This window comes from Peromyscus eremicus, chromosome 16_21 (genome assembly GCF_949786415.1).
Source record: "Peromyscus eremicus chromosome 16_21, PerEre_H2_v1, whole genome shotgun sequence".
Taxonomy (NCBI): Eukaryota; Metazoa; Chordata; class Mammalia; order Rodentia; family Cricetidae; genus Peromyscus; species Peromyscus eremicus.
Genome location: NC_081432.1, coordinates 6,054,892 through 6,081,876, shown reverse-complemented (window position 1 = coordinate 6,081,876; position 26,985 = coordinate 6,054,892). Strand labels below are relative to the sequence as shown.

The 26,985-nt window shown below is 49.6% G+C and overlaps 1 protein-coding gene across 3 annotated transcripts; it reads right to left on the bottom strand.

The window, feature by feature from the left end:
- Rnf8 (ring finger protein 8) lies at positions 1 to 26,307 on the bottom strand. Of its 3 annotated transcripts, none has more exons than XM_059281698.1 (9): positions 26,059 to 26,307; positions 21,016 to 21,144; positions 14,580 to 15,299; positions 12,537 to 12,596; positions 9,462 to 9,551; positions 7,029 to 7,241; positions 6,354 to 6,461; positions 4,878 to 5,082; positions 1 to 437 (listed from the first exon to the last, which is right to left on the bottom strand). In XM_059281698.1, the coding sequence occupies exons 1-9, from the start codon at positions 26,167 to 26,169 to the stop codon at positions 421 to 423; spliced, it is 1,653 nt and encodes a 550-aa protein (XP_059137681.1). In that variant the 5' UTR covers positions 26,170 to 26,307; the 3' UTR covers positions 1 to 420. The 3 variants fall into 3 exon arrangements, with proteins under 3 accessions (XP_059137681.1, XP_059137682.1, XP_059137683.1); XM_059281699.1 differs by lacking the exon at positions 26,059 to 26,307 and adding an exon at positions 24,691 to 24,903; XM_059281700.1 differs by lacking the exon at positions 7,029 to 7,241 and having other exon boundaries at positions 26,059 to 26,304.
- Between the last annotated feature and the right edge of the window lie 678 nt (positions 26,308 to 26,985).

The window sequence follows — 26,985 nt, the reverse complement described above, 5'->3', positions numbered from 1 at the left end:
TGGCGGGTTTTACATTTTATTTCTAAGAAATGACATCTTGTTTTCACAAAGAAAGGTAAACCAGACTCCAAATGCACGCTGCCTTCAGGGCAGCCATAGGGTGCACCCAGCTGTCCAAGATGATGTCAACAGGGTGCATGAGGTACCCAAATCAACCAACACATCCGGAAACAAACAACTCAACTCATTCATCATGTAGTGAAGCGGTCGGTTGGGGAGTCTCGTGGTCCTTTAGACGATGGTGTCGGTAGGGTCGGCAGAGCGGAAGCCAGTGATACAGGCTTCCTAACTCAGTCTCTGCAGCACGTGACTTCCCAGGTGATGTCCAGAGCAGCCTGAGGGAATGCAGGAATCCTCTGGATCACTCCAAGGTGCCTTCCCCCTAGTGTCTCTCACATGTCCTTGGAGTGTGACTGACCTTCATGACAGTCTCTTTGCTTTGGAGAGAAAGACAGACACATGAAGGAGCCGTGTTTCATCCCCCACACCCCCTTCTATCACTTTTCCCTCCTTTCCTTTTTCTCCACAACCACCAGAGTAAAGGGAGAAAGTGAGCCAGCTCATGCCACGGCCTGAAGCTTGGTTCTGGTGGAAGCTGGGCTCTGGGCTGACGGCATTGCCCAAGCAGCCTCCAGCAGCAAGAGGATCCACTTGGAACAGCAAGCAGTCTTCACCTTCGAGACATGGCAGACTCAGGAGCCACTGACTGCAGCACGAGACCACGCGAGGTCTGTTTAAATGTGAGGTGGACAGGTATTCAAGGTCAGCCCAGGACCGCTACTGAGCACTGCGTGGATCTCTCCAACACAGCTGTCTATGCGGCTGGGTGGATGGAAGAGGACTCACGGCACTTGGGAAAGCCATTCTCTATCCTGGGTAGCTGCTTCTGGTGACAAGGCAAAGAGTCTCCTACAGAGCTAAGTCAGAACAGCGTCTGCAATCACAGGGACCACAGACTCCAGAGGTCAGAGGTGCCAGGACTCGGGGTCACTACTTCATCCAGTCAACCTCAGAGCTGGCCACCACAATGGACAGTCCTTTCTCCAACAGTTCCCTTGACGCCACTGCCATCTCTCTGAACGGATGCGTGCAGGCGAGCACCACTGTCTGTGCATGTGAGTGGGGAGGCCGGCCAGCCTTAGGGTCCTTCCTCGGCTGTCCCCCTAGTTCTTTGAGACAGTCTCTCATTGCGACCTGAGGCCACTAAGGAAGCCCCCAGCGAGCCCCAAGAACATGCCTGTCCCCACTTCCCCACCCCCGGGACTTTAGGAGCCTCCAGGCCCAGCTTTCTAAGTGGTTCAGGAATCACACTCAGATCCTCACGCTTGTAAGCACTTTACCAACAGCCACCCCACCTTTCCTGTTATCCCAAACTGTATTCTGACTTATCAATCAAGGATGAAAAGGGAAACAGGAAACTTTCAATGAGGAGGGAGGGAACAGAAGACCGAGAAAAGGGGCAGGAACGAAAAAATGCCTCTAGTAGACTGTTCGTTGTTATCCTGTGATGATTTTACAAAACAGATTTTTACAAATCAAAAACTTAGAGCTAGGCATGGTGGAACTAGGGAGGCAGAGGCAGGTGAATCTCTGAGTTTGAGCTTAGCTTGGTCTACACAGCAGACCCTGCCTCAATCAATCAGTCAAGTGTAGCGCTGCACATTCTGAGTGCAGCCTTGATGAGCCATCTTCCTAGGCAAACCGACAGACAGAAACTCCATGCTGACTTCATGTGACAACAGTCTCTGAGGACAGTGCTGAGTCACACAAGTAGCTGCTGTCTAATGGTGACTGGCTAGGTATCACCTGGCTGCTACCACCCCACCAAGGATTCCTTTCAAGGCTGTCTTCCGAGAAAGGAGATGGGCAACATCAGAAAGACTTCCGGGGGAGCAGACAGACCTCTTCAGAGTCAGGACCCTGCCAGCTTCTCTGGACCACTTCCTCTTAGCTAACTGAAGGTTCACAATGCCCTCTGCACCACACATGCTCATCAGGAGCTTCAGTGCTACGACGGGAAGGGGGTGGGAGGATGCGATCCAAAGACCAGAGCGGAAAGTAAAGTTTACCTCCAGCTGCTTGGGGTTTGTACACTGCCGGCCTCCGGAGCTGGGTGAGGACACTTACCAGCCAGCTACATCTCTAGCCCTGCTTCTTTCGCTTCGGAAACTCTGGGGAAGTGGGGCACAGGGGCAAAGCCTAAAATCCCGACACTTGGGAAGGTCCCAAAGGCCAGCTGTGAGTTCCAGCCTGTCCTACAGAGTAACACTGTCTCAAACCCACCCCTAAACCACCACAGAACCAGGAAAAAAGCTGCGGGGAAACCAGAGTGTGAGCAACCTTGTCAGCGAATTCACTTAATTAAGAGCAGAAGAAAAGGCGGAGAGGAGGTATCTGGCAGAAGAACGTTCCCGCCGGGTTTAGTGGCCTTCGCCTTTAGTTCCAGAGGCAGAGGCAGCTGGATCTCTGTGAGTTCCAGAACAGCCAGAGCTACACAGAGAAACCCTGTCTTGAAAATTTGAAAATCAAAAAAAAAAAAAAAAAAAAAAAAAAAAAAAAAAAAAAAGAAAGAAAGAAAGAAAACAATTCCCATGCACTAAGGATTAAACCAGCTTTCAAATGGCACCAGAACATTCAAAGAGAGCTGGCATTTTAAGTTAGAATCTTCTCTAGCCCCCACACTGCAGCCCAGCAGAGCTGCTGAGGGCTCTGGAACATCTTCTCTAAATCAGTCTCAGAACCTTCAGTCTGTCTAGAGACAAGCCCAGAGTTGCTGTGGGAACTGCAGACAGTGGAACCGGCTCTTCCCTGTGCAGTCACTACTGCGGCCAGAGAGGCCCGGCCGGGCAGCCTAGTACCCTCTGCAGAGAACGGGAGAGGACTGGGGTATTCACTCTACACAAGCACCTCTACATTAGAGGAGACAGATGGACGTGGGCCGTGGGTTCTTCTAAAATCATCAGCCGTGAGTGGACTCGGGAGAACACAGGCACGCACTGGGCCAACCAAACTCTCGTAGGTGCCCCACACTGACGCAGACAACACATGCCAGCTCAAAGGTCATAACCTGACCCTGATCGGATCTGGCTCCCGGGCCACTGTCCTCTCAGAAGGGAAGCAAGATGACACAACAAGCCTCTCGGCACCAGTAGACCCTCCCAGTCCTGGCTGTTCCGCAAGGTGAGTGCCGTGTCCTCTGGCTGGAAAACGAGTATCCAGGAAGCCATGAAACTTGGCCCAAACGTCACTTCCTTTAGAGGATCCTCTCACTGTCACCTGCCCAGGCCAGCGTAAGCAGTCCCTCCTGTGATGCCGCCCAGCACCCTGCTGCAGAGTCCTTGCCTTTCTGTCCCCCAGCAGATGAGGAGAGCTGGGAGCACTCGGGGGAGGATGGGCAATGCTCTCCACCCAGGGCCAGTGTGTGTTCTTATGGAATGACTAGGCGGAAATGGAGAGAATGGGGAGAGCCACGGGCAGAGGTGGCATCTGTGGGGCCCTACACTGGGCACACAATCCTCCAGCAGCTACCAGGGAAGCAACAAAGAACCCTTCCTTTCAAGCTTCGGACCACATTCCTGGACAGCCACTGGCTAAGATATGCTTCCCGCTCAGCTTCCACACCACCAGTTCTAGGAGGGGCTTGCTGCCTGCCCAGTTTCACATCACAGCTGTGTATGAATCACAAGATTCCTGTCCCTACTTGAATAGCTGGTACCTGTAGCAGGGCAGAGGGAGAAGAAAGCGACAAACAGAACACCCAATTCTTGTGAACAGCACTTGGCCCTTAGGCTGTCCAGCATCTCCGGACTTAGGAGTACGACCAAGGCACACACACTGTGGCCAGCTGGCCATTATGAATAGCAGCTTCTGGTTAATTTCCAACTCCCAGAAGGTAGTGATGGAACGATACAGCCATCCCCAGTCTGCCTTTTGCACAATGGATCTCTACTCAATAACCAATACATCCTACCCAGGAGTTTCCTTGTTTTGCTCTAAAAATCTGCGGTAACACCACCAAGAGATGTGGCTCTCTGCAGGCCTTAACACGGCAAGTCCTAAGTGGGCATGATCACTTAAATCAGTGGTTCTCAACCTGTAGGTCACAACCCCAAAAGACTATCGGAAAATACAGATATTTACGTTATGATTCATAACAGCAGCAAAATTGCAGTTGTGAAGTAGCATCGAAAATCATTTCATCCTTGGGGGTCACCACAGCATGAGGAGCTGTATCAGAGTCACAGCATTAGGACGGTTGAGAACCACTGACTTAACGAACATTCTTTCCCCAATCTCTTCATCCAAAGTCCTCTGACTGGGAGACCCAGCAGGACCCAAAGACAGAACTGGTGCACGCATGTGGAATAGCACTGGGGACCGAACCCAGGGCCTTGTGCATACTAGGGAAGTACTGCTGAGCTAGCCCCAGCCATAAGCCATGGCTCTTACAGAGCTTGTGTGTTTCCCCAGGTACTCTCCACATCGTGGATCCGACTTAAACACATCTTATTTCTCATCTGTCAACTCAAGCGGCAGACCAAGCCGTCCTCAGCAACAGCGCCATCTGGTGGTCCGTATGGCAAACCATCTGCCTGTTCCTAATCACAGCTTTCCTTTACTGCCTGGTCCTTCCCCCTAAGGACCAGGATACACACAGTGAAGCTTCCCATCCCTTGGATGCTCAAAGTACAGGTTAATTCTAACTCAGTCCTTTCCTATGTGGTTGTCTGAACTCCCTTTTCTCCTGCCTGTTCTTAACTAAAAAATCATTTACTAAACTCTATTCCCCACCTCTACCCCCTAAGAGTACTTGACGTGGTTCAGAAGTAATGCAGTCCTTTGATGATGGGGAGGAGGAGTGCTCAGAAGCCACTCACCTTTCCGCTCCCTAAGAAGGCTGTTCCGTCTCTCCTTCACTTCTGAGCTCAGATTATCCACCATCTTACTAATGCAATTGTCCAGAACCAGGGAGTGGGTTTTGGACTCAATATCCTTCCGACAAATGGGACACTCGACTTTGCGTTTCATCCACTCACTGATACAGAAGGAGCAGAAACTGTGGGCACAGTTCAGGGTGACGGCCTGCAATGTGAAAGGACACACAGGTAACACTCGCCACTCTTACTTTCTCCAAGGCCCACAGGAAAGTTCCCCAATCCCATCTTACAGAGATGCTCTGAGATGCGGGGAGGTGGTGTGCATGCCTTTAATCCCAACACTCGGGAGGCAGCGGCAGGTGGATCTCTGTGAGTTGGAGGCCAGCCTGGTCTACAGAGCGAGATCCAGGAAAGGCTCCAAAACCACACAGAGAAACCCTGTCTGGAAACCAAACAAGAAGATGCTGGCTGCCCGCCCATGTCTACCCCCTTTCCGTCTTCTGTGGCTTCCACAGTCCCGAGTTTCTCCACAGCAGGGAGTCATCAGACTAGAAACTGCAGAAACCAATGACCTGTAGTCCACATGACCCACAGTCAAAGACACCGATCTTCTGAGAGACTCCTCAGAAGGTTAGCACATCCAGCCTCCCTAGAGTTTGCCTCAGAACAGGACTCCCTCTGTACATGCACTTTCCAAAGCTATCTAAAAAACCTGCCATTTGACAGCATACGCTTAACACTTTTAGTATAAAACAAACTGGTTACAAATGAATGAAATTAGCAAAAACTAAAAGAGCTGGTAACAAAGTAACAAATGGTAGGTAGCCTAGGAGAGAGAGCTTCATTTTCAAAAGGGCCCCCAAAGCCCTGAAATGCCTTCACTCTGGCCCTGAATACTCAGAGTAACCACAAGGTCAATGGCATTTACTGGCTGCTTCAAAAGGACATACTCCAAGCCCACGCTGAGCATTGTGCCCATCCAGAGGAGAGGACAGCACTGGTGGGCAGCTTTATTCCAATACTTCAAAATTCTAATGCTAGTGGCCCTGACAGGCTTTCACTGCAGTTAAAATGGGAATTGTGCTAAGTAAACATCTAAGCAGAAAAAAAGCAGCGTGAGCTGGGCAGTGGTGGCGCATGCCCTTAATCCCAGCACTCGGGAGGCAGAGGCAGGCAGATCTCTGGGAGTTTGAAGCCAGCCTGATCTAGAGTGAGATCTGGGACAGGCACGAAAACTACACAGAGAAAACCCTGTCTCAAAAAAAACCAAAAACCAAAACCAAAACCAAAACCAAAAAGCAGGGTGAAGCCTGCACGATGTAATGAGAAGTGGCTGCCTTCAGACATCATCTTGAGCACATACAGCACTAGGTTTCTGAACAAATTCTCTTCAGTGATTGCAGCAGCAGCAGCAGCAGCAGCCGCCCGTGGGCTGGCGCACCACGCGGGGTGGGAACGAGCACTGCGAGCACTTACCTCGATGAAGTACTCGGAGCAGATGATGCACTGAAGCTCGTTCTCCAGCACGTCATTCATGTGGCTGAGGACCTCCTCCTTCTGTGCTTGGACCTTCTCCTTTTCTTCCTGCAAAGACACAAGGCCACCTGTCACCGGGGGAAACAAACCAGAACGCAGGACAGGACGAGAGCAAGGTTAGCTGAGGGGAGCGGGATCCGGTGCAGCTCCCTGGGGTCACCCTTCCCAAGAACGCTAGCTCCTGTCTTCCCTCTCCCCATCTGTTGGGGTCAGTCCCCACTGAACGCTGACCTGCAGTGGGACAGCATGAAGGGTGAGGCCCTTAGGTGGCTAGGAGGACGGGTGGGACAGGCTGAGTGGCCTAGGACAAAGCCTGCAGGAGCTGGCCCTGCTCTTCTCCCATTGAAGACATGGAGACCAGGCCTCATCTGTGAACCAAAATCGTGTCCTTGCCAGCACCTTCTTGGGACTTCCCAGAATGCAGAACTTTGAAAAATAGCCAAAGCGGAGGGGAGGGAGGTACTAAAATATTCTCTAGCAAGTTGCAGCCTGAGTAGTAAAAAGTTTCCCCTAAACTAAAACTTCACAGGACAGGATATAAAGAGCACTTGAGAGGCAGGGGGCTTGAATAAGGCGTTGTCAGCAGCCATCTCTTTGATGACCGAAGGATAATACCTTTCTTCCTGAGGCATGGCTGGAAAGATGGACTCCCCCAGGGCTTTTAGGCGCTAAGCTGTATGGAGCTTGCCTTGCCGCCTCCCGCTTCTGTTCCCATGCTTTCCCCAAGGTCCGAGCACCTGTGGTGCTGTCCTTAGGAAGGACTTTCGGTATGCTCTTTGGAAGTTGTGAGTTAGTTCTATCATCCCCCAAACAGAAAGGAACAGGAGCCTAAGGAAGGGAGGAAAATCCACTCACAATATATCTAAGCAGTCGGTTCGTTTTTCCTCTTTTTCTAATCAAAACAGACTATCAAATCACATAGGGGAAAAGGAGGATCCAGGCTCGTTTCTCTGACAATTTTTTTCTTTTAGATTTGTTTTATGTGTATGGGTGTTTTGTCTACATGTATGGCTATGCACCATGTATGTCCTGGTAACAGGTTGGTGACTCCCCCGAAACTGGAGTTACAGATGGTTGTGAGTCACCATGTGGATGGAGTGCTAGGGATTGAACCTGGGTCCTCTGAAAAGCAACAAGTGTTCTTAACCACTGAGCCACCTCGCCAGCCTACTCTGAGGATTTTTAAGTTCTTGGGTTTTAAAATATGTGGTAAAGCAAAGAGATAGCAACAGGAGTTGGAAAGGGAGGATCAAGAGTTTATGTGGAGGGGCTGGAGAGACGGCTCAGTGGTTAACAGCTTGGGCTGCTCTTCCAGATGACCCAGGTTCAATTCTTAGTACCCACAAGGAAGTTTACAACTGTCTGTAACTCCAGTTCCAGGGGATCCAACATCCTCTTTCTGGCCTCTTCAGGCACTACACACATATGTGGTGCAAAGATATACAGGCAAATTACTTTTTTAAAAATATTTATTTATTATGTGTATAGTATTCTGCCTGCATGTGTCCCTGCAGGCCAGAAGAGGGCACCAGATCTCATTACAGATGGTTGTGAGCCACCACGTGGTTGCTGGAAATTGAACCCGGGTCCTCTGGAAGAGCAGCCAGTGCTCTTGACCCCTGAGCCATCTCTCCAGCCCAGGCAAATTACTTGTATGTACAAAATAATAAAAAATATTTTAAGAGAGAAAATGAGTTCAAGGTCATTTCTGGCTACACAGTAAGTGTGAGGCCAGCCTGCACTGAGACCCACCTCAAAAAAATAAAATAAAAGCTGTGGGAGCCCCATGTGGGCGGTGCCTGACAGCAGCGCCAGCTAGCATCGGCCAGGTAGAAGGAGATCGCTGGCCTGCCTGGGGTACACAGTGAAGTCCTGTCTCAGCACACACAATGTACTTAGAGGCTGCCGCTCAGGACAGAGCCTGCCCAGGAAGCCGAGCACCGGGTCCATCCCTAGCACCCAGGACAGGGACATCAAATCTGCTGGGGGCACAGTCTCCTCCTTTTTGTCCACAGCTCTAGTTCTGGAGTGGGGGAGGATGCAGCCTGACCCAGACACTCACTTCAGATTAGAAACTGACCGTGGACTGGCCGCTCACAGCTCTGTTTAGCTTGGCCTTTATGATATTTAAAAACACATACAAAATCTGAACTTGTACCTCTATTGAAAAACGATATAATTTCTCATAAATATGTACTTTTTGATTACACAAACTTTTTTTTTTTTTTTTTTTTTTGGTTTTTCAAGACAGGGTTTCTCTGTGTAGCTTTGCGCCTTTTCCTGGAACTCACTTGGTAGCCCAGGCTGGCCTCGAACTCACAGAGATCTGCCTGGCTCTGCCTCCCGAGTGCTGGGATTAAAGGCGTGCGCCACCACCGCCCGGCTGATTACACAAACTTAAAAACAACTTGTTGACAATATTTGAAAACTGGGGTAATTCAAACATCTGGATTTCTGCCTACTATGAAGACAGACTGGGCTTGCATTTCTGGGTGGCAAGTGCCCGGGTAGAAAAGCGCGGCCTTCTGGGGAGGAGTTAGGAAGCAGCTCGGTCCTCACAGCTCCTCCAGCACCCTCACGTCCAGGCCTCTTCCCCACTCTTATTACTGGCTTGGCCCTGGCAGGCATTTGTTTGTAACTTATAATTTAAGAGGTCTACTGGGCACTGGTGGCATGGCTTTAATCCCAGCACTCGGGAGGTAGAGGCAGGTGGACCTTTGTGAGTTCAAGGCCAGCCTGGGCTACAGAGTGAGTTTTGGGACAACCAGAGCTACAGGAAGAAACCATCTTGAAAAAAGAAACAAAACAACAACAAAGAGTTCTACGGATTTAATGGGGGAGACACATCCTGAGAGAAGCCCCAGACAGAGGCCAGGACGCAGCACAGAGCTTCTGAAGAAGGAAGCAGGTGCTGGCACCCAGGCAGCAGCCTCTCTATAGGGAGAACTTTACAGGGCACTTGTCTTTATTCACCACAGCAAGCGGGCATTCCTGGGAATGTCGGCCGTCATGTGCTAACTAGATTCTAAGCCTCCCTCTGTCCAGTACCTTGGTCTGCTCCAACTCTTTGTCCTTGGCTTGAATGATTTTCTCAAAGTCCTTCTTGCTGCGATTCAGCTCTTCCATTAGAGCCCGATGCTGCAGACAGAGCAGGTAAGCCGTCAGGACGAGCCGCTTAACCACCCTCGCTAGCCACACACCTTTGCTTCTTCCCTCCGCTCAGTGACTTTGGGCTAGGGACCAGTGGTGACAATTTCAAACGCAGCCTTCTTTCATTCAGGATGGACGGATCAGGACAGGGAGGTGGACAGCAAATCTGTTAGTCCTTTCAAACTAGCCTGGCTAACTAACCTGGCTAGGGTCTTCTACAAGCTGGCATGCCCAAGTGCCAACAGCTGATACACTGTGACTAACTCCTTACACCAAATGTCCACAGGTTCTCCAGCCACGCAACGTAATTTATGGACTGGGATGTGACCCAGTCATAGACCACATACTTAGTGTGCGTGAGGGCGTAGGCTTGATATCGGGCAAGCAAAGGAAAGAACACAGAAGGGAGGGAGGGAGGGAGGGAGGGAGGGAGGGAGGGAAGGAAGGAAGGAAGGAAGGAAGGAAGGAAGGAAGGAAGGAAGGAGGGAAGGAGGGAGAGAAGGAGGGAGAGAAGGAAGGGGAGAGAGCAGAAAAAAAGGAAGAAAACTGAGTCCCTCTGTGTATAAGTACAGCTCATACTTAAGACTCTCACCTTGAATGCTCTTTAAAAGGAGGTAGAATAAAGGTGTTTCTCTGCAGATAATTTCAGGAACCGAATCTAGGGCTGCAGAGACAGCTCAGCATTTACTGAAGAGCAGCAGCTGTTAAGTATGTGGGCCTGAGTCCGGTTCCCAGCACCCACGTCGGACAGGTCACAATCTCCTGTAACTCTAGCTTCAGGGGATTTGATGCCCCTGGTCTCCAAGGGCACCTGAACTCATACACCATACCTTCATACACAAACACATATAAAAAATTAAATCTTTTTAAAAAAGTTGAAAAAAGAAACAAATACATCAATGTGTGGTTACCTCCAGGTCTGGGTCTTCATCTTAACCACTAATTATGTTCATGTTCCCTAGCTATCTCATCTATAAAATGGGAAAACAAGTCACCCTCCCACCAGTGTTGATAAGAAAATAACATGATAAGCATTCAGAAAAGGTTACGAAAGCCTTGTGTAAATGCAAGTTCTTCTACCAGTCTGGAAGGGGAACACCAGATCAACCGTGTCAGCTGGGAGTGGCACGTCCCTCACTCATGATGGCCAAGTATGACCTGAAACCACGTCGACTGATGACTGCATGATGAAGCACCTCATGACACACGTGTTCTCCTGTGTTAGAGCAGGTGAGCTGGCGGAGCCACCAGGGAACCGGGGATACACCAGACCTTCTGCACGGCCAACGCTGACCCTTCTAGGCGGCTCCAAACATCTAACACTAGTTTAAGCCCTCCAAAGGAGGCCAGTGAGATGGCTCGGTGGGAAAGGCATCTGTAGTGCAAACCTGGATGACCAAGCTGGATTCCGGAATCCACACGAGGAGAGACCCACTCCTGAAAGCTGTCCTCACACACTGTGGCACGTGAGCACCCAGACGCGACTTTTTTTAATGTGCTGATTTATCTCTAAAGGTGTTTTTGTTTTTATGTTAGTGTGTTTGTATGAGTTTAAGCTACCTGTGTATGGGAACCCTGGGAGGCCAAAAGAGGGTGTCCAGTCTCTTGGAGCTACAGTTACAAGAGGTTGTAAGCTGTCTAATATGTGTGCTGGCAACCAAACTCAGGTCTCCAGCCCCACACGTGAGTGCTTGTGTACATTTACACACTAAGTAAAAAATAAAAACAAACAAAATTTAAATACTCAAATGGGAACAATGCCTAACCTTTCACCCTATAAAGCAGATAAGCTCAAAAAATAAAATTCCAAAGATATAATTTTCACCTAATTATTTCCAAAGCTATTTGTGCACATCCCCACAAGGAAATCAAGGCAGGCTCCTTCTCACATAACTTCTCACATAGCAGCGACAAGGCTGAGGCACAGGTCTGCAGTAAAGGAATAGAAAGATGACCCTGAGCAGGTTTACATGCAAAGCTGCTGCTCACCGTGCTCAAGGAGGGCTAACCATCTCATGACCTTGACTAACCTGCACCAAACTACTGGTCATAATCAAAGCCCAAAGACAAGCAAGGGTGTTTTGTTGTTGTTTGCTTTTGAGACAGGGTCTCACTCTGTAGACCAGACTGTCCTGGAACTCAGAGATCGGACTGCCTCTGCCTCCAGGTGTTGGGATTAAAGGTGTGCGCTGCTACGTCGTCCAGCTGGAAGATGTTTTAAAGATGTACAAGAGCACACAAAAGGCAGCCACGTAAAAGCAGCCACAGGGTTCAATGACACAAACCACAAGCTATCTTTTTTTTTTTTTTTTTTTGGTTTTTTTCGAGACAGGGTTTCTCTGTGTAGCTTTGCGCCTTTCCTGGAACTCACTCTGTAGCCCAGGCTGGCCTCGAACTCACAGAGATCCGCCTGGCTCTGCCTCCCGAGTGCTGGGATTAAAGGCGTGCGCCACCACCACCCCCCGGCTCACAAGCTATCTTTTAGGTGACTGGATGCCCTGAGTGTCACTCTTGTAGGTGGCTGCTTTTGCTTTAGACTGTACATCCTCAAACTGGCCTAGAATGCTTGACTGGAACATTCTTGAATTGTTTCTGGATGCCACAGTCCAGGGATGGTGAGGTACCAAGGTCCTCAGGCCCAAGCCTTAGCTAACATCTCCCCTCTGCTGCCTTTACTATTCTGGAAGTAGAGCCCCTATTCCAGAGAACTTCCCAACTTCCTACAGGCTGTTTCGTCATCACCAGGGCGGCTTCTACTTGATGAAGACCTAAGTTTCCATGTGAGATCTGGTATGTATCTGTGAGGCTGCAAATCTCCAACCTGATGGTGTGAGCATCTGCCACCTGCTCTGTTTGCAGACTGGAGATCACAGAGCAGTGGACTCCGAGGCGGAGGCAGCTAGTGACACGTGATGCCTGGATGTTCCCCACTCCCAACTACCACGGCCTCTGAAGTGGGGGAGACTGGATTACCTCCTGCAGAGCCTGGACCAGCTGTTGCTTCAGATCCTCGTCCTGCTCTTTCTCCAAACCCTGAAAAGCCAAAACAAAAGGAAGGTTTCCCTGCAGTCCAGGGGGAGGGGACGAGATCCTGAACACGCAGGTATGACAGGAACAGCATGGGGCAGGGAGCAGGCAGAACCCACTTCACTTCAGGCTGTTGTGGGCAAAGATCTGAACTGTTATCTGCTCAATCACTGCACACCTTGGGGCTGTCAGCCTCAAGCCTGCAGCTGAGCGGCTCTGCAAACAGGGTGGACAGTCTAGGCTTCTTCTATCACCTGACGCCATGTACTCAAACGGCTAAGACCGGGAAGTGAGGCACAGACACACACACACACACCCCCGGCCCCCCACTGACCACCCTCTACAAGCCACTCTGCCCTCGCCTGGGCCTCTGTTGCCTTTTCCCTCCAGCAGCCATTGAAATTGTCACTCATCTGCGGCCAGCTTCGTCCACACAGCCCGTGTTCTTGCTGCCTTAAGAATTACCTACAGGTAGGGGATTTCTGAATCGTTCATAATTGAATGGGCAACCCTGAAAATCATTCTTCCAGTGTGCCAATGGGCAGCACATCTTGTCTCAACAAGGTAAGTTACTTAAAGATTAACAACAATACTAACCATTTTAATCCAAGCAGAATTCTAAGTACAGTGTCAGGCAATATGGTGCTCCAAACACCAAGCACGAGGCCGGGGGCAACAGCTTCTGAAGCGGTGGCAGGCCAGGCTAGACCGAGGGCAGAGGGAGACACAGCTAACACAAAGAACTGGATATGCTTCTCGAAGTCACGCACACATGACATGAAGAAATCGCTGAACCAGTCTCTTGTCTTTACCCTTCTGCCCCGAGAAAGGACTTCGCAGCTGTAGCTTTAGCACACGGAGTAGCCTCGCATGTTAATCCCAGGCGTGCTCGATCGTTTCTGAACACACGATCCTCTAGAGAACTCTGCTCAGTAAAGGTGTGAGATACCCTGAACAGCAGCAGATTCCCACCCTCTGTTAACTTCAGTTGTCTGCACTGGACACGGGAAGCAGAAGCTATGCACACCCACCGTGCATGCCCTGAAGGCACCTAGGTAAGCCATGGCTTTTGCTATTCCTATTCCTACCAGCTCGAGGAGATAGCAGAGATTAGAATGAAATTTATAAACTCTTCAGAAATAAGCCAACACCACTACAGGCTGTTCCTTGCCCAGAGACCCAAGCAAGACAAAAACACCTTTCACCTCAGCTGTGACTGGTCCTTCCGGGTTCTAAGTCAACAACAGAGAATTCTTGACATTCACCATTACCTGAACGACTAGGGTGGGATTGACAAGGTTCCTGCCATCTGGGAACTGACATTTTAAGCAGGGACAGGCCAGCTCCAGCCTGAAGCTTTGGCAAGAGCCTGTCATCTAAGCCGAGGATCGGGAGACCAGGACATGCTTGGGGCTACCTCCAGACCACTCAGATACTTCTTTTACCTTCTAGTAAAGGATGTGGCTTACCATCAGGCAGCTGTGTGCCCTTCCATGGCATTCTGATTGATCAAGACAGGAACAAAACCATCATCTCCGCCCCCCACCACCACCCATAACCCCGTTAGCTAGAGTTTATCTCACAGCCAACAAGCTGTCATGTACAAGGACAGTTAGCTCTGGGCTGTGACTTGGTTCTGGGCACACAGAGCAAAGAAATGAGTCACAAGGACATTATAGTTTGTGGTACCCTAGCCCTTACGCGGCTTCTCCCAGAATTTATCTTGGATCTCAAACACCTCAGGTTTCGATCCGAGATCAGTCACATCCCAGCCGGCTTCTGCGTCACCTTACTCATCTTGGCGCCCTAACTGGCTCCTGACCCCATCAGTGTGCTGAAACCTTCATCTTTCCAAACCTGCACCTTGGTTTCTGCTCCCATCCTGTCTCCTACGTTTAGCATCTGGGCTCTGCTTCAGAGACAACTCTAGCCAGAAGTTCACCAAGTGCCTGCCCAGCTGAGGGCACCTCTGCCTGCCAGCTGTGGTACCTGGAGGTGATGCTGCTCTTCCTGGAAAGTCTTCTCCAGCTGCTCCACCCGCGCCTGCTGCTGAGCCTGCTCTGCAGACAGCTGAGACTGTAGAGCTTGTAACTCCTTCTCCATCCTCACGACTTTCTTCGAGCTCCCCTTGCGGGTCTGCCTCTTCACATTCAGAACAGCTATCTGCTTTTCCTGCATCTGGGTTTTCAGCTTCAGAATCCGGGACATGGTCACCTTAAACAGCTCTAAGCTGCTCTGAGATGCTGAAGGGTTGGAGGCCTTCTGCTTCTTAGGGTAAAGTTCGATGACCTTTGGGAGAGCAGAGCAAGCGTGAGCCTCCAGAGAAGTCAACTTAGGACACGAGCATCCCAAGGGCTGACTCGCTGCTTCACCTTTCCCATGTAACTTCACCGGCTCAAGAGCTTTACAGGACAGTGCAGTGACTCTGCACTTGAGATCCGAGGGACCATCAGCTGCAGGACTCTCTAATCCATCCAAACTCAACTTCCTTTTAGTTCTCAAGTCTTGATTTTTTTCCCCTGTCTGCTCATTCTTTGGGGCCAGGCAGGGAGACAGCCTCTCCCAGTCTTCCTCAATAACTTCGTATTCATACTCTGCATTCTCCTTATTTTCCAGTGGCACTCCAAGCTGGATATGGTCTCCCTTCTGGATGCAATAAACCTGTAATGGTGCCAGACGCTCTCTGTTCAGCCAAACACCATTCAGACTCTAGGGAAAAGAAAAGAAAAACAAAATAAGCTCATGATTTTCCTCCTCTTAATGGAATTTCTCTCCTGTTGCAACAAAACCTTCTGCCTTTTCAGAAGGAAAACCCTTGAGAACAAATGGAAATGAAAGGTTCATAAAGCACCATCTTTAGAAAGAGCACTGTGCACACAGTGCTTGGCTTTCTACCTATATTTCACATTCATGCCTCCACAGAGAACTGCCTGTATAACAGGCAAGAATCACCTTCCTCAAAACACGCAGCGCACTAAAGAACACCGACTCAATCACTGTTATTGACCTCAACTCCAGGCAATGACTCCAGGATGGAAAGAATACAAACCCCAGGCAGGCTTAGCCAGGAGTCACCCGTTCCCACGTGGCCCTCAACACACTCAACAAGCACAGCACTTCCCAGTGCACAAAAGCCAAGGAAGGCCAGCGGCTGCTGGTCTACACGTCCTACAGTGTGTAGCAAACAGAGCTGGAGCTCCGACCTGAGCTCACAGACCGACTTCCACACCTTGGACTTATCAGTTACGTGCCTTCAGCAACCCTACGTCACACCTCTGTGTCTCAGCCTTGTCTATAAGGTGGGGAAGTCTAGTCTCTATCCCACACTGTAAAAAGCATAGCGCAACACTGCTTAGCTTCTTGTCTTAATGAAGCTACACTGTTAAGAGCATGGAGAGGAAGGGGGTGGAGCACTGGGGTAAAAGCACATGAAGACCCAGTTCAATCCCCAACACTGAAGATGAAAACAAACAGCAATCTTGGTCAGACTGTGTGGGTTTGTGGGTGTCTCTATCACCTAACAGCTGAGTGACCCTGGGCAGGCTCGTCTGCTTTGGGGTTAGTTACTGTGTCTGTAAAGATGATAATCTTTCTGGTGATCCTGTATGATTTTAACATGTTAATGTACTTAGGGCAGTAACAGGAACAATGGATAGTCACTTCATTCTGTGCTCAACCTCTTACTGGGTAAAGACACCTAGGACAGAACAGACAAGAACAGTCTTAGCAGCGGTTTGTGGGAAGGGCAATGCAAGGCCACAACTAAGTACGGACTCGTAGGGCACAGCCTATAAAGGTGCCAGTGGAGACGGGATACTAAATGCAGATGACAATCCTAACATCAGCCAGAGCTCTAACATCACTGGTGAGGCTCTTAACTCTGGGGGAGAGGCCAGAGATTCAACTTACTTCTGAACTAAGACTGACATTTATACTGTGTTTTTTAGTTTAGCAATCTGAAAAAAGTATTGGTCAATATTCTAAATGTCTTCAACAAAACACAATATGCAAGTGTAAATGGATAAATCAAAAACGTACAGCTAGATGAATAATCACAAAGTGAACACCTCAGTGCTATTTACGACATGGCTTTAAAAAGCACATCAGAGCAGAGCATCCAAGAAACCAACCAGTCCCTCCTTCCCTCATAAGGGGACTAGGGCCCTGACGTAATAATTTCACCTGGTTCTGAACATTATTTAAATGGCATCATATAAAATGTACTCTCGCATCTAACTTTCCTGCTGTCGTGTGTGTGTGTGTGTGTGTGTGTGTGTGTGTGTGTGTGTGTATGTATGCACATGTGTATGAAGCCAGGGAGCAGCATTGGTGTTGCACAGATGTTCTCCACCATACCAGATGTGTGTTTATTCTGTCTGTATGTCTGTCTGTGTGCCGCATGTACACCTGGTGCCTATGGAGGTCAGAAGAGAGCATCAGATTCCTAGAACCAGAGCTGCGAACAGTCATGAGCCACCACGTGGGTGCTGGAAACTGAACCTGGTCCTCCGCAAGAGCAGCCAGTGGTCTTAGCCACTGAGTCATCTCTCCAGCACCAGTCCACCTTATTGTTGTTTTTGTTTCGCTTTTTTAAGACAGGGTCTCACTGTGTAGCGCTGGCTGGCTTGGAACTTGCTTTGTAGACCAGGCAGGGCTGAAGTTAACAGAGATCTGCTAGAATTAAAAGTATGCACCACTACACCGGGCTTCCTCACTTTTCAAGAAAGATTTATTATTTTAAATTGTGTGTGTGTGTGTGTGTGTGTGTGTGTGTGTGTGTGTGTGTGCATTTGAGTGTCAAGAACCCACAGAAGTCAGGGGACGCGGAGAGCTGGAGTCACAGGTGGTTGTGAAGGGCCTGAGGTGGGTCCTCTACAAGAGCAAGGTCTCTGATTGCTCAGAGCTCAGCAATCAGGCTAGAATGATGGGCCAATGAGCTCTAGGAACTCCACCTCTGCCCACCTCCTCCCCAGCTCTGGAACTACTGCCACACACAGCTTCTTACATGGAGATTCGAAGTCAGGGCCTCAGGCCTGTCTGGCAATCTCCCTAGCCCATACTTTGTTTCTTTGGGATAGCCTGGCTACATAGCCCAGGTTGGCATGGAATCTCCTGTTCTAGCCTCCCAAGTTCTGGGACTGTGGGCATATACACATGCCTGGCGACTTGCTGTGAGCGTTTTCACTCAATATTATGTCAATACAGCGGCGTCCACTGTGGAAATACTCTTTGATGCGTTCTATGTGGGTGGGCATTACAGACGTTTCCTAGAGACATTTGTTAATATATGTGTGTTCAACTGAATGAGTTAGGTATTTTCAAAGCGGTTGGGTCAGGTCACCTTCCCTCTAGAGCAGAAAGACACTGCACTTGTCCCTTATCTGCCGGCACAGTCAGTCCCTTGTGGTTTGGATTTGCATCTCCCTGATCGTTGAGTTTGAACAACTTCCATGGATAGTGAGTAGAATGTGTACACTCGTTTGTGATGCACCTGTCTTTAATCTGTTTCAGAAACCGGGTTGTATCTGTCTTTTTAAAAACCCGATTTGAAGCTCTGTACATACACAGGCGTACTTCACCAGTCAGGTGCAGAGCAAACGCTTCCACGAGGGCTTGTCCTTTTCGTAACGATATCTTTTCAAGGACAGAAGAAATCCTTAATTTATACTGCCATCGAATGTTTACCAACTGCCCTCCCCTCTGGTGAGAGCCGGGTTTCATGGCTGCTGTTCTGGGGACTCTCCTGTGGCTGCCTACCAACCTGCTGTGGGAGCTCAGGGATTACAGACACTCAGTACCTCACATGGCTTTCCAGGGGTTCTGGGGAGCCAAATTCAAGTCTTCATGCTTGTGTGGCAAGTGCTTTACTGAACCATGTCCTTGGCCTATCATCAGAATTTTTAAAAAGTATGCCAGAGCTGGAGAGATGGCTCAGTGGTTAAGAGCACTAGTTGCTCTGGCAGAGGACCCAGGTTCAATTCCCAGTATCTATAAGGAGGTTCACAACCATCTGTAATTCCAGTTCCAGGGAATCTGATGCCCTCTCTGGCTTTCCCCAGGTACTGCATGCATATAGTGCACAGACATACACAAAGACAGAGTACCCATACACATAAAACAAAAACCAAGTATGCCACATAAGGGCTAGAACAGCAAACAGAAGTCAGGGCACTCTAATGATGCTGATGTTAGCAGACCAAAGAACTCCAAGCAGAGAGACTGAGCCACATAAAATACTCACAGGACTTGGGATGCCAGATTCTACATCACAAAGGTGGAAATCACCAAGTAGCAGGTGAGTTTGAGGCTGGCCTGCACTACATAAAAACAAGACCCTATCTTAAAAACCTCCCCACTCCAGGGTCTACCTCCATTCAATCCTGGGGGCTGGTATCTTTGCACTTCAGGTGCTTCCTAACGCCTGGACTTCGTTACTTCTCACTAGACGGGTGACTTTAACCTTTATTTAAAGGGAACTAGGGGACAACTCAGCAGTCCAGACACCTGCTCCTTTTCCAGAGAACCTAATGCGAGTCCCAGCACCCACACAGCCATCTCACAACTTCCTGGAACTCCAGCTCTGGAGAACACAAACCTCTCCTCTGGCCTCAAGCACCTGTACACAAATGTGCATACAATACACACAGACACACATATATGTAAGTAATACAACAAAATAAATCTAAAAAAAATTAAAGTAGAAAAACCCTTTATTCAAAGTAAAATGTTTGTGAGAACACCAATAGCTAAACAGGATTTTTTGTTTTGTTTTAATTAATTTTCTTCTAAAAAGATTTATTTATTTATTTTGTATACATTGTTCTGTCTTCATATATTCCTGCATGCCAGAGGAGGGCACCAGATCTCATTACAGATGGTTGTGAGCCACCATGTGGTTGCTGGGAATTGAACTCAGGACCTCTGAAGAGCTACTGATGCTCTTAACCTCTGAGCCATCTCTCCAGCCCTTGTCTTAATTTATTTACTTTTATTTTATGAGCATTAGTGTTTTGTCTGTGTGTATGCCTGTGTGAGGGCGTTGGGTCTGGAATTGGAGTTACAGACAATTGTGAGCTGCCATGTGGGTGCTGGGAATTGAACCTGGGTCCTCTGGAAGAGCAGTCGGTGCTCCTAACTGCTAAGCCATCTCTCCAGTCCCAAGCAGGTTTATTTTAAAGGTGTGTGTGCATATGTATGTGTGCGTGTGAGTTTATGTAGGGATGTGTGTGGAAGGGTTTTGGGTATATGTGGAGGTCTGTGTGTGTGTGTGTATAAGGGTGAGTGTGTATGTGTAGATGTGTGTGGGTGTGTGTAGGTGTGGGTGTGTGTAGGGGTGTGTATGTGTAGGTGTGTGTGGGTGTGTGTAGGTGTGGGTGTGTGTATGTGTAGGTGTGTGTAGGAGAGTGTGTGTGTGTGTGTGTGTGCATGTGTGTGTGTGTGTGTGTGTGTAGGAGTGTGTGTATGTGTGTGCGTAGGGGTGTGTGTGTGCAGGGCTTGCTCAAGGGAAGGAGCAGTACAGCAGCTCTCTCTCTCTGCCTCAGGTCTCCTGCCCTCCAGAAGCTTCGGCAGATTCCCAGGATCTCTGCCGCCTTTCAAAGGGGCCAGTTTCCCCAGAAATATGGTCTCACTTTCAGAAAAGGAGCCACAGCTCCACTCCAGACACTCCCTTAGAAGTAGCGTTCACTCCAGGCCATCAGCAATCTCCCGCGCAACCTAACTTCCTGCAGCACACGGAAGTGCTGCACCTTGGAAAGAGAACAGGGCATGGCTACACTTATGAATATTAGAGAACAACTATCAGGTGTTAAGAAAAGGAAATTTTTCTAGGATTAAAGGTATGTGCCTTTAATCCCAGCACTGGGGAGGCAGAGGCAGGTGGATCTCTGTGAATTCAAGACCAGTCTGGTCTACAGAGCTAGTTCTGGGACACCCAGAGTTACACAGAGAAACCCTGTCTCAAAAAACCAAAAAAAAGAAAGAAAAGGAAATTTTAAAATATCTAGTAGGGCTGGAGAGATGGCTCTGGGGTTAAGAGCTTCCCACATATGGCTCAGTTCCCAGCACCCACACCGAGTGGTCACAACTGCGGTATCTCCAGGGCCAGAAGGATCTGGCTAGCCTCTGCGGGCACCTGCACTCACATTCACATACTGTCCCCTACCAAAGCACACATAAGTTACAATAATAATATAATGTTTAAAAACACATAAAACTCAGCCAGGCAGTGGTGGCTCACACCTTTAATCCCAGCACTCAGGAGGCAGAGGCAGGCAGATCTCTGAGTTCGAGGATAGCCTGATCTACAGAGTGAGTTCCAGGACAGCCAAAGCTACACAGAAAACCCTGTCTCAAAAAACCAAATAAATAAATAAATAAAATGCATAAAACTCAATAGAAATCATTAGGCTTGTGTAAGCTCACGTACCTTGTTGTCCATAATTGTCCATTGTCCCTCGGGATTCTGCTTCAAAACACAGTGGTTTCGAGAAATCATCAGAGGGCATACCTTTGATATCAGTTGGTAAGTGACACCAAATCCTCGACCAATAGTCACCTGAAAGACAGAGGCAATGTAAGACACAGTCACTGTGCTAAAAAGGGGGGTTCTTTACAATCTTACCAACCAGCAGCATACACAGGTCCTGACTTAGAAAAGCAGACACCTATGGAACCCCAATTTTTCATCTGCTGTCTGCCCCCCCCTCAGCTGTCACAGGGAGCCACCAGAGAGAAAAAGGCAAGAAGCTGTGGTAAGAGGAGAGCACTTAACCATGCAGGGCAGGAGAGATGACTCGGTCTCTTCCAGAAGACCGGGTTTGTCTTCCCAGCAGCCACATGGTGGCTCAGAACCATCCATAATCCCAGCTGCAGAGGATCTGATGCCCTTTTTTGGTAAATATTACCTCTCGCCCCGCCCCCCCAGGCACCAGGCATGTATGTGTTGCACAGACATACATGCAGTCAAAACAATCATACACGCCGGGCGGTGGTGGCGCACGCCTTTAATCCCAGCACTCGGGAGGCAGAGCCAGGCGGATCTCTGTGAGTTCGAGGCCAGTCTGGACTACCAAGTGAGTTCCAGGAAAGGCGCAAAGCTACACAGAGAAACCCTGTCTCGAAAAACCAAAATAAAAAAAAAAAAAAAAAAAAAACAATCATACACATAAAATAATAACTTAAAAAGATAAAAGAGTTAATATGAACTTTCAGGCTAGCACAACCGTGAATGGTCACCAGTGAGACATCATTTCTTCCCTCACATTCCCGTCAATTCATCTTCCACACTGCCTTTATACATACTAAGACAGGCCTTGGACTTTGAAGTGGCCAACTTAGCATCCTTTTCTCTGTAAATTCTTCCAGCTGGCCCTGGGTCTGCCCTGGGTACATCAGGAAATCTCCAATCTCCTTCTACACATAGCTGCGAAGTATCTCCCAAGTCACCATTCCTGGCCCTCTGTGTCCCAGCCACTTTACCTTACCTCCCCGAGTTAGAGTTTGTCACCGACAGTGTATGAGAGACTCCTCATTCATTGTTACAGCTGTTATTTAAGACAAACAAAGTCATGTATCGTTTTCCCAGCTCTAGGCATGGCTACTGTGTGCGGCACAGGCTTTCACAGCGCGCGCTCGAGGACGCTGCCGAGGTATCCCCGGCCTGAGAAATGACGACATTTCTCCATCTTCCCTCCTCCAAGGTTACTATGCTGTGTCTCTCTGTACCTGACTAGTTGGCAACTGTGGATCCCAGTGCGGGACCTGACGCTGATTTCTGGTCATTTTCATCTTGTTAGTTCAGCCTAGCACACTGCCTTGTTAAGACTTTTTAATCAGCCAGCCAGCCAGACACAACCTTCCTTCTAGCGTTAGTCTCCATGAAACTGATATGGCAGCTAATGCTGTACCTTCAGTCAAGACATAAGAAAGTAAAACAAAATAGGATTACAGAGATGCTCAAAAGAGCTCCTAACTCCAAATCCAGATCCAATGCCCTCTTCTGGCCCCTGCAGGCACCCATACACACGCGGGGTGCACACTCTGCAAAGTCTACCAACCAAATTCCTTCAGTCCTAGGCCCACTTACCCACAAGAACAGCTTGAGTTTCTGTAGAAGAAACAAAGCTCAGAGGCCCACATATCACACTTCCTGGTAGACCTAATCATAAACACGTGAGGGAAAGAAGTGACACTCTTCTGAGGTCCAGGTCTTAAGTTTCCTGATTCTTCTTTTTTTTTTTTTTTAAAGATTTATTTATTATATATGTATGCCTGCAGGCCAGAAAAGGGCACCAGATCTCATTACAGATGGTTGTGAGCCACCATGTGGTTGCTGGGAATTGAACTCAGGACCTCTGGAAGAGCAGCCAGTGCTCTTAACCTCTGAGCCATCTCTCCAGCCCCCCAAGTTTCCTGATTCTTTTCTGCCTCTAAGTATCTCTTAACTGGGCCCACCTGGGAGAAGAGAACTCCCTGACGTTGTCCTGACCTCTACAAAAGCACCACAGCATACAGACAACCACAATACACCAATTTTTTGAAACGGAGAATGTCCAGGTTAGGTCTGAGGACTAGCGTGGTGATGGGGACATTTAGGAATTGTCCACCATCCATAAGCACTGACAATTTCCAGATTTGGTAGCTGTTTTAGAGGAAGTATTCCATACTCTATTTGAGGGGAAACAGCCCGGCTGCCATCAGGGAAAACAGTACAGAAGACCAGAAGAGCACCTTGTTCTGGAACTGTCCCTGACTCTCTGTCATCCCCCTTCACTGCCCAGTCCTAGAGTCCACAATGGCTCTATTTCAGCACCACTGGTCGGTCACCTAAGAACTCTCCTGGGCACTGCTCCATTTACAACCCTGGAGCACACTGTCATTGATATAGACGACCCCTTGTTCCTGTCTTCACTAGCCCCGACCTCCTCTGCAAGGCTCTGTCTCTGAAATAACCAGGAAGTACTCCAACCACTCCTTCCCCTTCCCAACCCCCAGATTCAAGAACACCAAGAGAAGAAAACAAGGCAAAGACACACCTTTCCTTTGCAGGCCTGAAGTAGCTCGCCTGCAATAATCTACTCATTTGTGCTTACACCAAAATCTCTAGACTGGTTTACCAAGTTTAAAGACACCCTTCAGGCAGATAATCTACTAAAGGACTCCCTTTGACACAATATGAGGATCCATCCATGTTTTACATTTTACCTGTGAAAGCTGAACTTTGAGGGGAACTGGAAAGGCAGGGAACTATCCTGCCTCAGCTGTATTAGATGAGGCCAGCACACCTGGAGCTAACCTGCCTCAGCTGTATTAGACGAGGCCAGCACACCTCCCCAAACCTGATGCAAACCCACGTGCACTATCATCTGAGAACCTCATCCTGGCTTCCATTCAAACTCTCCACTCTGCAGGCTATGCTCCAAATACTGCCGACAAGCCGACTCTGGGCATCACCAGGCAGGCTTCTCTTACACAGACAGAGGCCCCCAAAGAGGGTCTTCAGCATCCTCTTGGTTTGCATGGGTCTCTCCCCACAGCTGTGATTACACACAAGTCTATGGAACAGTACAGAACGTGTGGAGGAGTGCTCTCCAGTCCTCTCGCCCCTGCTACCCCACAGCTGCCAAGCGTTTCAGAAGTAATGGACTAGTTCACCGAACTGAGTCTCAGTGAGTGAGTCAACACTTGATTAAGTTTCCCAACAGGGTTGAGAGAGACTAGTGAATGAATGTTCAGGGATCAGATTAAGTAAAGCAGATGAAAAATTAAGCGGCTCTCTAATGCCCGCTAATTTAAAGCTGGACCTGCTCTGGAATATTGCTAAATAAGCCACACCTTGGCCAACCCAGAAAGACGTCCTTCATTCTACAAATTTTCTTTCCCTGGTTCCAAGCCATAAACTCCAAGAGCAGAAACTATGTTTGTCCCTCAATTGAGAATATACAGCTATCAAAAAAAAAAAAAAAAAAAAAAAAAAAAAAAATTCAACCCTACCAATTCAATGAGCTTAATTTACACGATGTCTTAGTTAGGATTACTATTATTGCGATGAAACACCATGACCAAAAAGCAAGTTGGGGAGGAATGAGTTTATTCAGCTTACCCGTCCAGGTCACTGTTCATCATCAAAGGAAGTCAGGACAGGAACTCAAACAGGAACCTAGAGGCAGGAGCTGATGCAGAGGCCACGGAGGGGTGCTGCTTACTGGCCGGGTCAGCCTGCTTTCTTAAAGAACCCAAGACCACCAGCCCAGGGATGGCACTACCCACAGTGGGCTGTGCCCTCCCCCATCAGTCACTAACTAAGAAAATGACCTCCAGGCTTGCCTACAGACGGATTTTTTTTTTTTTTAATGGTTTTTCGAGACAGGGTTTCTCTGTGTAGTTTTGGAGCCTGTCCTGGATCTCACTCTATAGACCAAGCTGACCTCGAACTCACAGATCCGCCTGGCTCTGCCTCCCGAGTGCTGGGATTAAAGGCATGCGCTACCACCGCCCGGCTTACAGCAGGATCTTACGTTGGCATTTTCTCAATTAAGATTCCCTCCTTTCATATAACTTGCTTGTGTATTAAGTTGACATAAGACCAGCCAGCACACATGCCGACCAATACTCAGTATGGCGCTTTCCAAAGCCCAAGGGTCTCTGAATAACAAGCGCGTACCTGACCCAGTTCTCTGTGCAGAGCGGACTGCAAGGAGGCGGCCCACCCTGGGCTTTTCCCGGGACCAAATCCTAGCACCTCCTTCCCACTTATAACTGCGCCTCCCTTTTTTGTTTTTTAGTTTTGCATTGATGGAGCTGAACTCTACAGATCAGCTGGTAGAGTGCTTGCCTTCCGAGTACGAGGCCCTGGGTTCGACCCCCAGCACCAGCCCTTTAAGCCTGCATTATCAAACACTGTAAGCAGTTTCTGGAGAGAATCGCTGACTGTCCCTGCCCCACGTCGAGGGTGCAATCGTGGCTCACCCCCATGCGCCACTTCTCGGGGATGGAATGGAAGACTTTTATTTTTTTCAGATTTAAAGTTGGAGGATTTTAGGTGAGCCACCTTTTTTAAACTCGTGATCACACTCAAAATCAACTCCAGAGAGTACACGCCCTCCGCGGCCATCCGGACGGGTGCGCCATTCTCGGGGTCAGTGGGGACGCCTCGGCCTCAGTTTCCCCGTGTGACTTGGGTCATCGCAAGGCTCTGAGAGACCCTAACGGGGACCGTGCCTACTCTCCGAGGGCCCCGCGTCCGTTACGGCGGCTCTGGCACGGGGCCTCGCTCCCGCGCAGCCACCCACCAGCCCGGGGCCTCTCAAGCCACGGCCTCGCCTGGCCTCGCGGCCCGGTCCCGCCAGCCCCCGGAGGCGGCCCAACCCCGCGGCCGCCCCGGGTGCCTCCCCGCAAGCCCGGGTCGGCGGGGCGCCGCTCCTCTCAGCCTCCCCGCTCCCGCAGCTCCCCCCAGGCCGCTCGCCCTCACCTCACTCGCAGCCTCCAGCTGCAACCACTCGCGGTCCATCCCCAGCCGCCGCAAGCACCAGCTCCGGCCGGCCGCGAGCTGCCCCGAGACCAAGGGGTCGGGCTCGCCCATAGCCCGCTCGGCACCGGGGCGGCGCTCAGCAGCGAGCCGCACTCCAGCCCGGGTGCCAGCCGCCTCCGGGGGTCCCGTCCCGCACCATAACTCAACAACAGACCGAAGCAATCGCCCGGGAACCGAGTCGATGCGAACGCCCCGCCCGCCGCTGGGCTGGGAAGGCGGGCAGTGCGCGTGCGCAGCGGGAAGTCAGGGGCCGCGGGCGGGAAGGGCGGGGAGGTGTGGGCCGGGAGGGCCGACCCAACGCCCCTGGCGGAGGGAGGTCAGTGATCGGAGAGGGAGGTCGGGGATGGAAAGTTCCAGGCCAGTCCGAAACCTTGCAAAGTAAATAATAATAGGCCCTGGAGGATGGCCCCGCGAGCAAAGTCGCCTGCCTGCAGCCAAGCCCGGCGACTTTACTGGTCCGATCCTCAGGCTTCCCCTACCTGGTGGACGGAGAGAAATCTGACCCTTCGGATTGGCCTCTGACCGCCACTTGCGCACCACGGCGGGTTTGTGTGTACACACAAATACTTAAAAACTATAGTAAATGATGAAAATAAGAAACACTACCGCTTTCCTTGGGTTCGTGAGTCTAACGTGACTATCTCCCACAGCCTAATACCTTCCCTTCCTTGCTCTCCAAAGCCACCACCCCAGGTCTAGCAGCTACGAACCCCAACCTCTTATTTCCACCCCGCCCTTTTTTCTTTAGCAGGGTGTGGTGGAGGTAGAAACAGAAAGATGAATTCTAGGCCAGCCTTGGCTACACAGTGCGTTTCAAGGCCAACCTGGGATAGGGGTGCCCTACACACACACACACACACACACACA